Source organism: Danio rerio, chromosome 13, assembly GCF_049306965.1.
Source record: "Danio rerio strain Tuebingen ecotype United States chromosome 13, GRCz12tu, whole genome shotgun sequence".
Lineage (NCBI taxonomy): Eukaryota > Metazoa > Chordata > Actinopteri > Cypriniformes > Danionidae > Danio > Danio rerio.
Genome location: NC_133188.1, coordinates 12783723 through 12799464, shown reverse-complemented (window position 1 = coordinate 12799464; position 15742 = coordinate 12783723). Strand labels below are relative to the sequence as shown.

Sequence of the window (15742 nt, the reverse complement as noted above, 5' to 3'; positions counted from 1 at the left end):
CTACTTTAAGAAAAATAATGCACCATGTCATAAAGTGCAGACTGGTATCTTAAACATGACAGTGAGTTCACTGTACTCAAATGGCCTCCACAGACACCTGATCTCAATCCAATAGAGCACCTCTGGGATGTGGTGGAACAGGAGATTCGCATTATGGATGTGCAGCTGAAAAAATCTGCAGCAACTGCGTGATGCTATCATGTCAATATAGACCAGAATCTCTCAGGAATATTTCCAGCACCTTGTTGAATCTATGCCACAAAGGATTAAGGCAGTTCTGAAGGCAAAGGGTACTAGTAAGGTGTACCTAATACAGTGGCTGGTGAATGTATACAGTATATACAATTCCACAAATAATTCAGTCCAGCTTGATTCTTAAAGGGTTAGTTTGCCCAAAAATGAAAATAAAGCTATGATTTACTCACCCTCAAGGCATCCCAGATTTGCATGACTTTCTTATTTCAGTCAAATCCAAATTGAATTATTAAAAAAATAATAATAATAATCTCTTTCTTTTTAAAGCTCTACAATGATTAAATGAGAGTGCAGCTCAACATTAAAATATTTTTCTTACAAAAACGGATGGTTTTTCTACTTATTCACTCCACTATGGGCGGATGTGGTTTATTGGACTTGTTTTGGACTTCTAAAAAGACACACTCACCCCATGACATGACTTCAAAGAGCCAGAAGATTAAAAAAACTAACTCGGATTGAACAAGAAAGTATATAGGAAGCCTTGAGGGTGAGTAAATCATGAGTTTATCTTTATTTTTAGGTAAACTAACCCTTTAGGTCTAATATCTAATATCACATTGCACGAACAATGAAAACCTCCAGATTACAGCATATCACTGAACAACTGAACCAACCAATGCTAACAGGGTAACAAATCGATCCAGCAACTGGAATCTGAATTGACGTCACAAAAAACACCAACATGTTGTGCTTGGTAAGATATTTTATTTGAATTCATTCAAAATGTCCATGACTTAAAATAAAGAATCCTTCAGAACAACTGTGGTTGTAGTCTTGGACTTGCACACATACAGTACATACATACAGTCATTCAGTGATGATACATTCTCCTTCAACACACTACAGCTGAACAAGTGCACTGATCAATAGAGTGAGTGTAATTACAGAAATCATACAGCGATGACAGGACACTGCTTAGAAAATACTTGTATGTGTTTTTCTTCTTTTTTGGCATTTGCTGTTATTGGCATTCCCAATCCAAACACTATGTATGAGTGGTAAATAGGCAATCAAAACTTAAGTAATGATTTGATTGTGTTTGTGTATTCATGCTGGAGTGGTGCGAATATGCTTGGATTTTACATCGCCACTCATGAGATTGGCTTTAATGAAGTTAATTCACTCAATGACAACAACTGAGCTGCTCATGTCCAAGTTAGATTGTCACACTGAGACAATAAAAGAGCTGCAATGCAAGCTTTTATTTACATGCCAAATGCATTTTGTTGTAATTATTTAATCATGTATGGGATATTAACACAGGGCACTGGAAAAGCCCTTAAAAGTACCTTAAATTTTGACACGTGGTAACCTTGAGTAGTCTGTGTTTTTATAGAAAAGTGGAAATCCATCTATAATATGCCTGCACCTGCGTTCGTATGTCAAACCCTGTAGTTTTTATTTTCTTAAAAAGGCACAAGTTAAGCCATAAAGAGGAAATATCTGCCATTTAAGTGAGCTTGGGTCATATATAACTCACAGTGAATACATTTAAAGCTAAATGCAAAAGCCTAAGGTGAATATAGTGAGGTCACTTACTGTACTAATGTATATAAATAATTCTAACTATACTGTATGCCTAAAAGTCAGTGCCCGACTGTATCTAAAGTGACTGCTACATTTAGATAGTGTTTGTTAGGAATTCTGAATCATTTATTATTTGAATGTTATTAAGCTGCATATAATAAATCAAAACCCCAGTCTTTTAAACTAATAAATCTTGGTTTATATTAGGCCTTAGTTTGTTTGAAATTCAATGCTGCTTTGAATGAATTATGCAGGATTTGTTGTTTTATAAGAAGTTATGCAAAACATGATGACATCATTTATCTTTTGATACCTGATATGCTTTAATGTACAAATTTACATACTGTGGCCTTTGATCCCACATCCTGCTTGTCATCATGTGTTTTCATGTTGAGGTTTCTGGCCAAATGACCACTTTAAAGATGTGTGTTAGGCCACAGAATATCATTCATAGTAAAATCAATATCATAGTCATATTATACTAATTATGCCTTATAAACACTGTAACCAAGACCTGCTACACTGCAAAAAATGCTTTTCTTACTTAGATTTTTTGTCTTGTTTCTAGTCCAAATATCTGAAAATTCCTAAATCAAAAAGAATTTTCTAGACAAGCAAAACAAATTGTCTTGTTTTGAGAAATAATATGCCAATAATAAGTAAGTTTTTGGTTAAAACAAGCAAAATAATCTGCCAATGGGGTAAGCAAAATAATCTTACGTCAAAAAAAAAAAAAAAAACAAGATTATTTTGCTTACCCCACTCACTTAATATCGGCATATTATTTCTCAAAACGAGACAATATGTTTTGCTTGTCAAGAAAATGCTTCTTGATATAAGAAATTTTAGATATTTAGACTAGAAACAAGACAAAAAATCTAAGTAAGAAAAGCATTTTTTTGCAGTGTACTAAGCCAAAAAAAAAAAAAGATTTTATCTACAGTTTATAATGTGTCTGAACTGCGTTGAGGATTTCAGGGACAAACTTGACACAAGTATTACAATTCTGTGATCATTTTCTCAGTCTTGACTTATTCCAAACCTGTTGTAATTATTTATTTGTTGCTCACAAAAGAAGATATTTTAAGAACGTGGGAAACCTGTAACCACAGACTTTCATAGCAGGAAAAACAAATACTACGGAAGTCGATGGTAAATATTTTTTGGTCAATATTATTAGCCCCCTTAAGAAAATATTGTTTCGATTGGTCTTTGTGTTTTGATTTTAAAAAGCCCCTATTTTGGGTTTATGCAAATGACCTTCTGTGCAGTGTGTAACTCAGCACTAAGTGAATGAAAACATCCAGCTGAGGTTTAAATCTGAAAGTGCACCATGTTTAAAACTATGAATTCTTTACTGAAATAGTCGACTCAAAGTCAAATAAACGAATAATGTTGGGTTCGGATATTTTGCTTGAGTGCATTGACATCAATAAGGTACATCATCATATATGTAGTACCGGATCTGGTAAAACATGAACGCACCTTTCCCTTCAGACACTAGCGGAGCACAGGGGATCATGGGACTGATCATAACACGAAGATGACGATCACTGACAGATGGAGATTCAGCTGTGGGGAATAAAGGGTTAAAGTTCATTTTCACAATAACACACAGTATAGCCTAGTGCTGTATTTGTTCATGTTATTTTTCTTCTTTTTGAAACAATAACCTTTTCTGCATTCGTCGGCCGTTTGCTATTAAAGGAAGGAGCAGCGGAGACTATTATGTATGGGACTTTGTCAGTAACTGTTGCAGTTCTTATGAACCAGTTTCTTTTTCCTCTGGATCATCTCATCAACATGTAAGTGTAAGTAAAACTGTTGACTCTTTATGTGTTGTTTGCAAACTATGTGTTTGTGTGTTATGTAATCGCCCCTCACGGGTTTTAATCACTTATCAATTATAGATCAGTGCTTGTATTGTATTACTCAGGGTAAATCCTTATGGGGCTATTCACATATTGCGTCCGAAACCACGTTAAAGATGTAATGCGTGCTTTTTCCTTTACTGATTTAAATGTGTATCTGAAGTTGCGATCCCTTGCATTCTGTCTTTGCTATAGCCACTATAAGCTGTTCATAAACACACACACAACAATTTTCAAAATAGTTCAACTTTTGCCACTGTGTGGATTAATACGGAATGTGTCATTGTTATTACTTGGGGTTAGGTTTAAGAGTAGAGTAATATGCTGGTGTTTAACTGCATTCTATTAATGCATTCCTGCAATTGGCTCTAACATGCACTGTGTGCTACTTCATAACCATGGTGGGCGTTTCTCTCTGTCTAGCGCTGAACCCAGTCGACCAAATGCAACAGACTGGGTCATCAGACCAATCACAGCAGATTAGTTTCATGCTAAGGAGGGATTTGGGAACAAATGAATCGCTAAACAAATCATATGGGAGCCATTGGGATAATTAGGTAAAAATAAATGCATATTATAAGATGAAATCAAAAGTGAAGCACTGATGAAAGTGTTTTTTGACCTTGCACGCATATCAGACTGTTGTTGGAGACCCCCAAAACCAAAATCTGACCTTTTATAATTCAAAATAGAGGCTCTATAATGTTAGTAAAATGATGCAAATTTTGGTGCAAGCTGGCAACTGTTAAAAATGCTGGCAGAGAAGAAGCTGATATCACCTATATGCAAAAACTGAAAATGTATCAATAAAAAGTCGTAAGTGTTTGATCTGATACAAAAAGCAATGAGTTTTTTGTCTTTCTTTTTGGTAGAGTAATTAAATTTATCCCACAATTTTGTCAACAGAGTTTTCATCAAACTCAGAACATCCTTTTATTGGGACAGTTTAGCTAAAAATTAAAATTACTCTGCACTTTAAAAATATATAAAGAAAAAAAATGTTTAGTCAGTTATCAACTGGGGTCTGTTCTTTGTACGAGGAATACTCTAATAGCTGGATTTGGTTATTGATGATTTGACACGATCCAGGATCGTTAAGTTTTTCAAAACTCATCCAAGAGTTGTTGTCATAGCAAGAGGTCTGGTAGCTTAAACCTGCTCGGGAGCAGGCTCATTTTATATAAACAGAATTAGATTGGGTCATTTCAAGCAAAGGTAATACTGAAAGCATGCACAGAATGCTGATATTTTACTGATTTCGAGGATCGATAGATCTGCCTGTCCCAACACACACAGCGATCTCAGATCAGTTTATCCAGACATTTTAATCTGATTCACAAACTTGTCTGAAGAACTAAATTAGCCAGAGATCAGTTATCAAGTTAAAAAGATCTAGGATCTGTCAAATCATCTTAGATCATTTAAGCGAGCTACGAAAAACTAGACCAAGACTTGGTTCAACTATCAACAGTTTAGTAAGTGTTTAACTGACGCAAGAAAGTCAGACAAGTTTTGAAACTTGGAGGATGAGAAAAGGATCACAGAATTAAAATCTTTGGGTGAACTATCTTTTTAGACCTTCTAATTGTTACTTCAATCCTGTCTGAAACAGTGCTGCAGTGCAGTCATCTGCAGTCAATTTTCTCCCCACAGTGTAATTGTACTTTCTGCAATCAGTGACTGTGATCCTACAGAAGACAAGTGCAAAAATCCAGTGACCTTTTTAAGCCAATAGGTACTGCATAATACGCAGCTTTGGAAATTGGGTAGTCATTTTAACTTCTCAATTAAAAATTCTAATATACAGTAGATTAATATTCTATATATTTAAAGTAGAATCATTTACAGAACGCACCTCTTCCTCCTGTCTGACTGACAGTCCAAACCGCATGGAGAATAAAAAGGTCTGACCTGACGTGAGTGGCTGGTGCTGCTCTCTAGTGGACATAATAAAGCCAGTAAACTAAATTAAAGAAGGTGTAGGTGATGGGGAAGATCACGCGGGACCACTTGTCGATGGCGTTTACGTCCGTCAGGTCTGGGATCTTCACTTTCAGTTGAGCGGCTCGCCTCCTGAGTCGACTCTTTTTTGGTGCCAGTGGTCTCTCGATTGAGGCAGTGGGCCGACCGTAAAGGTCCCTACCAGTGAGGGGCTTACGGTATTGGATGCTGGCACTGTCATAAGAGAACATGGTGTTTCTTGGGTCCCCGAGTGCACCCAACATCTCTGCCCCGCTCAGTCGCAGATCAAGGTTTGTCAGGGGAATGCTTCCGTGAACATCAACCTTTATTAATAGGATACACAAAAACAGAATATGAGCAAACATGTTGACATAAACACTCAAAAATGTCTGTGATTTCAACAGTAAAATACTGTAACCTGGTTAATAGCCAGTTTCCTTAGAACAGGGGTGGCCAATCCTGTTCCTGGAGATCTACTTTCCTGCAGAGTTCAGTTGCAACCCTTATCAAACACACCTGTCTGTAATTAACAAGTGGATTTCAGGTCCTAATTAATTGGTTCAGGTGGGTTTGATCAGGGTAGGAGCTAAACTGTACAGGAAGGTAGATCTCCAGGAACAGGATTGAGCACCCCTGCCATATTATATATGGTGAATAACTAAATTATTTCCCAGAATTCCCCACATGACACTTTTTATGTTGTTTTGAAGACATACTGGTTCTTTTAGTTGTTTTCTCAATATTAGAGTTTCACGTTACATCTAATGTTGACAAATAATGTTTACTGCATTACTTTAATCTTATATGTGTTAGGGTGGTTCACACCTAGACTTTTGTTTTGGAACCTGTCTCGTTAGCCTAGTTAGCGCGGTTCGTTTGGCGTATGTGTAACCACCAATCGCGCTCAGATCCGCGCCAAAACAATCGCTCTGAGATCGATTGAAACGAACTCTGGAGCGGATCGATTGTAGTGAGAAACGATCTGAGCCCGGTTATATCACAGTGTTTTATGGATATGTAACAAAAGGCATACGGCTATAGGAAGAGAGAATTATGAGTTAGGCAGGTGGTCATTCAACAGACATCCCATGTCTCCCGGAAGTTTCATCAGTTTCCCACAAATGCACAGGGACTCCCAGATGCCCGCAAACGAGTGACAATCTTCCGGAAATCGTGCGTCTCCCTCCAGGTCCTCAAATACGTTGCGCACCCTTCTCCCCCCTCCTCACAGCATCCCTCCTAGCTCTTCCGACACGTCGCGAGCACCTTGTCAAACCCCACCAAACCCTTATTAGGGGTAATTATTAACTAATAATACGTTATTAGTTTTATTTTGACTAGAATAAAAGCAGTTTTTCATTTTAAATGTCTTAAAAAATATATAGTCAAATATTGAGTGCTGTCATCATGGCAAAGATAAAATAAATCAGTAATTATATATGATTTATTGGAAAAGTTTGGAAAAAATCTTCTCTCCGTTAAACAGAAAAAAAAACCAGGGGCTGATAATTCAGGGAGGCTAATAATTCTGACTTTAACTGTATACAGTTTTTTTGGTGCACAAATGTGCTCTTGAAGCTTTGTATGATTATAGTTGAACCACTGAAGTCACATAGAATGTTTTGGACAATGTTTTTGCTTGCTTTTCTGAAAAAATATTTTATCTGTGTAGCTCTTGGGTGATTGGAACAACATGAGGGTGAATAATGAATAAATTAATGAATAATGAATAATATAAATTTTTGGGTGAACTAACCCTTTAAAGGGCACATAGTTTACCCCTTTTTTAAGATTTAATTTTAATATTATGGTTCTTCTGAGTGTGCCAATTTAAGTTCAGTTCAAAACAGTTCAGATTTTTTTTTCATCATAATGTGTTCAAATGTGTTATTTTCGAGGCGTGTACACAGGTCGCTGTTTTAGGGGTGTGTTGCTTTACATGAAAATCAGTTTCGACTTACCGCCCAACTTAACAAGAGGGCGGAGCCAAGAGCTCCCCCGCTCTGTGTTTGGCAAACGACAGGCAGACACAGAGAGATGCAACATGAGTAAGAGAAGCAGCATTTAGCCGTACATGTACAACTCGTACACAGACCAAGCAGAGACTACAAAATCATGTGTCTTTGCATAGTTTTACAGCCAACTGCTAGCCATGACACGGAATACCAGACACGCACATTCACATGTTATTTAAAATGAAACTATTCAGATGGAGCTCTGTGGCACAACAGAAATATGAAGTGTCCCAATTGTGGCTGGGCGCCGTGGACAGCCGCCGGCTGAAAGCACCATTGTGTATATCCTGAGAAAAAGCTCGCACTTTCCAGCTGCACCTAGTTAAGATCACAGGGAGCTTCTGTGACCGTGAGAAAAAAGTTTAAGGTAGACGCAATGAAAAGTACACATTTGCAAACCTACCTACAAACAAACTAACTTACAAACAATAATTCCGATTACAGCGATCATGTGGTTAATGTTGATCTTGTGTTGAGCCCAATGAGCCTTACATCTAAAACTAGAGCAAGGGTGTTCCTTTAGTGATATCGGTTGACTCTCACACTGAAAATGGCGAACGTGAAACAAAGTGAGGATATGATCGTGACGTGCGGCTGTCAATCAATATTGGTGGGCGGGGGGACTGCACTCCTAAGTCAAGTTGCGGTCAATCTAAAAACAGCTCCAATTGGTCCACCGTTTTTATGTTGTTAAATTGAAAAAAAAAAAAAAGAAGAACTGTGTGTGTTCATATCACCCCAATATGACGGTCTATACACTATACTTACACACATGTCTGTCGAAACAGCTTGAAAAGTATTTTTCACAATATGTGCCCTTTAGATCATTCTTATTACAAAAAGCGCTATGCATGAAGACATACAGTAAATAGAATTCAGTAACAATTACAGTTTTTACTAATGAGCATAACTGTTTTCATGGCTGATCAGATTGAGTACTCACTTTCCTAGGCTTATTCCCTACTTCATCAGGGGTGATTAAGCAGTGAGCATTATTTTGTAAAAATAATAGAGATGTCCTGAGATTTTGTATCAGCAGTATGAAGCTTAATTCATTTTAGGGATGTACCAACACTGATACTGCACTCGTGTTCTTATATTTAAAAAAAACTGGCACCAAAAATACAGCTTGTTTACAGCCAACAACATAACATAAAAAGAACAGAATGGAGGTTAAATATGTTTGTAAATGTACTGAATTAACAGAATGATATAATGACATATATAATGATGACATAAATTCAATAATTTTGCCTTTAAAGCTGCTGTGAGCTGATAAGTGAAGAGTGTGGAGTGGATTAAGTGCACAGTAGCACAAACACACTAAAGACACTTACAGCAAAGCTTATAATAATATATTGGAAAGTCCAGGGGCACAACCAAAAAAAATAAAAAAAATACATTACAAAATGTGGATTTAGAAATAACTGTAAAAAAAAATAATAATAAAATCACCAGGAAACTGCCAGTAAATTTCACTGATACAATGAAATATCCTATAAATAGACTTTATCTTTTATTCCTTCATTAATTTTCTTAGTCCTTACAATAATCTGGGGTCACCACAGCATAATGAACCGCCAATTTATCCAGCATATGTTTTATGTTAAAGGACTTCCAGCAACAACCCTACACTGGGAAACACCTATACGCACTCTTTCAAACACATACACTATGGCCAATTTAGCTTATCCAATTCACCAATACAGCATGTTTTTGGACTTGTGGGGGACGCCGGAGCACCCGGAGGAAACCCATGCCAACACGAGGAGAACATGCAAACTCAACAAAGAAATGCCAACTGACCAAGTCGGTGCTCAAACCAGTCACCTTCTTGCTGTGAGGCGATCGTACTACCCACTTCGCCACTGTGATGGCCCTTTATCTTTTATTTAAAAAAAAAATTTTGAAAAACAGTTAGTGCATCTTAAAATAAACATAAAAAGAATAATATGACCCACCTGAACTTTGTTACTCTCCAACCGACTCTTCTCATTGTTGCTTTTTGCAGCTTTTTCTGCCACTTTCTTCTGCAAGTGTGGTCCACGGCCGAAGAATATGTAGTTGACAAAGGCGTACTCGAGTAAAGCCAAGAACACAAACACAAAGCAGCCCATCAAATAGATGTCTATGGCCTTCACATAAGGAATCTTGGGTAACGTCTCTCTAAGATGAGTGTTGATTGTGGTCATGGTCAGAACGGTGGTGATTCCTAAAGAGAGCCAGTGAAGCTTATTTAGAAATAAGTATGGTCTAACACACAAGCAATAACAAGCAATAGATTTGTGGCTCTTAAAGATGGTTTGATGTGGAGACCCCGCACAAACACACAAATATAAGTTGGATTTTCATGTTTTATGGAGACTCAACACTGATAAAATAATTTTTTATAAGGCACACACTATATATTCTGTCCAATTTTTTCAACCTTACCTGTAATTTTCCTCACGGGGACCAACATCAAAAATGACTGGTATTGCTATATTCGTGGGGACATTTGGTATTATTACAGTTTTTTCTTAAATGCTAAAACACATTTCGCAAACGTTTCCTCCATGTTCCCCAATTTCTAAACACAACATCATTTTCTAGAGCTACATAAACACAACCATACCTTCTCGCTTCAAAACTCAAACTTTCACACCAAAAGAGCAGATCGAAGCATTCATAAATGTAAACTCTATACACATCATTACACACGACAGCAAAACAATTGAAAACATAATGCTCAATTTGTGAGAAGGTACTTTGTTTCATAACTGCCAATGCATATTTTTAGAAACTCTACAGTAACAGATCTTCTTAGACCTGTGCAGAGTATTGGGCATTTAGATTTGTGAGTTTCATATGAAGAGTATAAATCTATAGAAAATATTTAATGCAAAAACAGAATCTATTGCACACAACACTACTCTTGAAAACATGATCAGGGTGTAAAGTTTTTATTTACTTTATTCACACCACACACACACACACAAACACACGCATACACACACACACACACACACACACACACATACTTACCTAACAAACCAATGAGGACACATGACTCAACACCCTACCTTTGGGGACTACCCTTTCTGAAGGGTCTAGAGACAAAAGAAAGACATGACTGCACTACTAAAAATGTGCTTATTATGAATATCAGTTGATATTTGCAAAAAAACACTTCTATAAAGACCTGACAAATTACCTTCAAAATGAGGACAGTATTTTATAACTCACCTTTGGGGACATGTACACAAACTCCGGTATAGTCACACTTTGAGGACCGCAGTTATACACAAACTCAGGTTAAAGAATACTTTAAGGACTCAGTTATCTGAATATTTCTAATATAATATTATTAATAATTATAATAATGTTAGTGCAGAGAGACATATGATAAAGTAAATAAGATCACTGAAAATAGACAATTACATTTTTTTCTTCACAAATAACTCAATCTGGTGTCAGAAGGTCATTTGGTGTCAAGTATTTTTTCATGAAATGACATATTTCTCTCATAAATAGTATGTGACAGACAGCATGTTAGCAGAATAATACATACAAACTAATTTTAAAAAACAGTAAGGGAGAAGTAAATGGATGACCTTACAGTGAGTTTATGAAGCTCAATGGACACATTAATATCCAATGATATGAGAAGTGATGAAACTCTACTGATAAGTCATATGATGGTTAATGTAGTACACCTCAAATCCATTCACACTAAAACCCATACTGTATAAAACAAGGGTTGTGAAGTTCAAATTCATATACACTACCTACTTACATGCGCCATAAGACACGTTTCTCAGTGAAAACAATTACTGGGAAAGTCTTTATACAAATGATCAGTTGAAAGAGGAGTGTCTATAATTAATTTAGTTTAGACTACAGTGGAAATACACACATTTGAGGACTCTGTTGATACACACACACACTGCTTTAGCTACACTTTGAGGACTCTGGTGACATACACACACACCTTTGGGGACACTGGTGATACACACACACTGCTTTAGCTACACTTTGAGGACTCTGGTGATACACACATACCTTTGGGGACTCAGTTGATACACACACACTGCTTTAGCTACACTTTGGGGACTCAGTTGATACACACACACCTTTGGGGACACTGGTGATACACACACACTGCTTTAGCTACACTTTGAGGACTCTGGTGATACACACATACATTTGGGGACACTGGTGATACACACACTGCTTTAGCTACACTTTGAGGACTCGGGTAATACACAAACACACCTTTGGGGACACTGGTGATACACACACACACACACACACTGCTTAAGCTACACTTTGAGGACTCTGGTGACATACACACACACCTTTGGGGACACTGGTGATACACACACTGCTTTAGCTACACTTTGAGGACTCTGGTGACATACACACACACCTTTGGGGACACTGGTGATACACACACACGCACCTTTGGGGACACTGGTGATACACACACACTGCTTTAGCTACACTTTGAAGACTCTGGTGATACACACACACACCTTTGGGGACACCTACAATGATACACACATAAGAAACAAAGATGCATTAATGTCCTGTTTAGATGAGAGAAGGACCCCCGCGGATGACTATTTCTCTGTGATAGAGTTTTATTTGTCCATGTTTTGTATAGTTGAGTGTGGCAGGTCTGATCATAGTCACATAAGTGATAATCAACAAGGTTACATTTGTATTTGCTAAAATCTAACACAATGTTGTGCTTGGAATAATCCTGTTTATTGTTTTCTGAGTTTCATTTTAACACAGTGTTGCCGACTTGTTGCAGCCATGGCTCTAAATGTATTAGATTTTTGACTAGACCTACAGACAAAACTATTGACTGAGCTCAGTAAAATGTTCTTTGATTATTTATTAATAATCTGTTTAATAACTAAAGCCAAAACAAATGGTAAAATAGTAGTTGTAAATTTATGTAATATGGTTTAAACAATTAAATAAAACATTTTAAATATATAAATATAATATATTTAAAAATAAATAGGTCATGTTTTGAATAACACCCATGTCCATGTTTATCATTCCATCGAATTAAACACAAATAAAACAAACATATTTATTTCAGGGTATATACAGAACTTCTTAAGTTGAATTTAATACCTTTTACTACCTTTTTTAATACCTTCAAAAAAAATGTAATACCAGCACGACTTAGAGCTGCAACTGTAGTGGCGTAAATTAAATCTTTCTAAATGCAATAACATATTGCAGATAACATATACATTTAAGTAAAGCAGAGGGATTAATCTAGATGTCACAATGGGCCTTTGTTTATAGTTTTTAATCAATGTTATGCATGTCATTAATATCAATAGCCGCTCTTCTAAGAACAGTTCAGTACGGTTACGGTTGTTTCTCCACTGAGCCTGGATCAGTGCGGCACAATTACAAACCGTTCTCAGCACGGTTAGACAATCGTGCTGAATCAATGATGACAATAATACTAACAAAGAATTACATTTGTCATTATCATGCTGCCTTGAATGTGGGTTATCTGCTATATAAAGTCCAACTGTTACTTCATGAAGAATAAATGTATAGTTTACATCAAACAAAAATATGTTTTTTTATATGCGAGTTAATTTAATGAATAATATTTCTACAACAAAACAAACAAAAGATTATAATAAATCATTCAATTCAAGGCTGAAAGCTGCAAACAGTCATCAGTAATTAAATAGAAAAAGAATATACATCTCAAAAAAAAGTCTCACTTCTGCCACTCTTTGCAAGTATTGATTTTGGTTTGTGTCATTGTAAATGCTCACACTAGTTATGAGCTGATTTACATTTTTCTGTGTTTGTGGAATAAAGCAGGCGAGTCAGCCGACCCAATAAATGAGCAGGCAGAGCAGGATTCTCGCGATGACCAACAGCGCAATGCGGTTCTTTGTTATGAGCTGCAGTTTCAGTGTAAACTTAGAAGGCCTGCTTCTTTGGCGATGATGTGTACAGTATTAGATTTTACATTTAGCGGACATTTGCGCTGAACACGCAGTGAATGCAACGCATCGAGATTCGGCCACCTTCTCCGAAAACACTCGACCTTGGTTGGTGGATCAACATTCACCACATGATAGTGGTCATCTGGGCCATTATTTGTAACTTTAGGTGGGATTTGCAAACCTGTGTACTTTTCACTCTTCAGGCGTTTGCAATTCCTGCAGTCACAAAAGCTCCCTGTCACCTGACAGCGGAAAGCCTTAAGTGATTGACGGCTAATATGAACCGTTATAATGGCAGGGAAAAGCGATTCAGCACATCTTTAGAAAAAATCTAAGCAGGTTGCACTACAACCATTATATGCAGTCGCACACATGCTCCCAAATATATTATGAGGTTGCATAGCTTAGTTTTTGGGCGCATATGCAACCAGAATAGTCACAATTTCGAGCCCTGGTGTGTTGACGTTGCGGCTTTGTTGCCAAGTTACCATACAACCTCACGATATCGCTCCGGTCCTACTCTCAACATTTAAATAAATCCACGCAAATTTTAGAATAAAGGCCTGCACTCAACACAAACTGAAAATGTATCTAAAAATCTAAAAATGTATCTTGAGCTCGAAAATGTAATACCTCGTCAGATGACATTAACTACTTTTTAATACTTTTTAATGCCCTTAATTTTGACTAATTTCATTTACTACCTTTCACAACCCCCGATATTCTGGGTATTTGACAAATCAGTAAATATATGCACTAAAAACAAATTTAAAAAGTCCATAGGCTTCCTTTACCCGTAGGCAAAACTAAAATAGGCTATTAGTAACAAATATAAATAAAAGATGAAAAACTTTTTGTGAAAGCAAGAGATAATCTTGTGAGAATGCTATTATAAAAGGAGTCTCAGGTGACCAACAATTGTGCATTACTGCAACACCATTTATTCCAGAACATCTGAGCCACTTTCATTTCTAAAGTTTTCATTTTTGGTTTTATTTTATTTTTTTGAGTCTATTTAAAGCTGCAGTAGGTGATCATCTTCAGAATCATGTGTTGTTGTGCTGGTCGAAAGTCTCTTCACAGTCCAAAAGTAAAGATTAAAGAAAATGATCTAAATGTGTTTATATGTATTTTTATATTCTGGGTAAGGCATAAAACTAAAACATGTTCATCCAATTAAATATTGTCGGGCTGACAATTCTCATAATTCTGATAAGTAGTTCAAACTGTCAGCAAATGTAGATTTGAACCACTGGGCATCTCTTCATGCAGATTCACCATTTGCGTGTGGATGCGTGCATGTGCGCCGCGCGTTTATGTGCAGACGAGCAGTCACAGTTGCAAATCAAATGCTGAATAAAAACCTGTTAAACTCCTGAATCAATATTGGAGTGAGTTTTGCACGCTGGAAGAAAAATAATACCATGACTGAAGTATTTCTGTTAGGCAGGTCATGTTCTGTGTTAAACTCTTTTAGTCACACAGAGCTGATGTAGATTGTGTTGTTATGAATGGGTTATCTGCACAGAAGTGTTGTTCAGCCACTGAAATCTCCCCGTGAAAGATTGATGCGACTATTTTCAGCTTCATAAGGTCCTTTTACAGCGTTGATAAAGTAGATTTATATTTAGTTTAACAACAAAACATCAGTAAATAGAGCTATTCGGCCTAGCCTACTTTACTGAGCTGAAGATGCTTTTGTATTTATATTGGGTCATTTCTGAACAATGACAGCCTGTGATGCGCTCTTTATATTGTTCACCACTACTCTGAATATTCATGTAGCATGCAAATATGGTTTAGTAATAAGTGTAATTCCTGCACACCACCGGCCAAACACTAGCTACATTTCTAAATGGTGAATGACATGATCTAGTGGGTTGTCCACTGCCATCTTTATGATGAGCATTTGTGTTTTAGGAGGTGTGGCTTTGGATGGCAGGGAAGGGACTGTGTTTCAAAGATATTATGCCAACCGGTTAGCATTTTGGCAGATCACCTACTGCACCTATAACTTGTTTGTTAATTAAATCCTGTTTTGTTATTTAGCCTATTATTTTTAAGTAACAGTGAAGTTGCATATTAACTTGATATGCAAAGAATGGGAAATAAATTCTTTTTGACATGCTGATTT

General features: G+C 36.7%; 1 protein-coding gene across 3 annotated transcripts in view; it reads right to left on the bottom strand.

The window, feature by feature from the left end:
* Positions 1 to 947: 947 nt before the first annotated feature.
* The window catches only part of gabrb1 (gamma-aminobutyric acid type A receptor subunit beta1), an 87889-nt gene continuing 73094 nt past the window's right edge, over positions 948 to 15742 (bottom strand). The window contains exons 8-10 of one of the 3 annotated variants that reach the window (XR_012389195.1): positions 9595 to 9845; positions 2549 to 5941; positions 948 to 2500 (exon numbers count right to left, since the gene is read on the bottom strand). Coding sequence is in view for 1 of the 3 variants with exons in the window: in XM_002664133.7 (XP_002664179.2) it covers positions 5594 to 5941; positions 9595 to 9845 (599 nt within the window). In the remaining 2 variants the exon portion in view is untranslated. Of the gene's footprint in view, positions 5942 to 9594; positions 9846 to 10368; positions 10658 to 15742 lie in introns of those variants that run through there. The other 2 variants (XM_002664133.7, XR_012389196.1) reach the window with 2 other exon arrangements.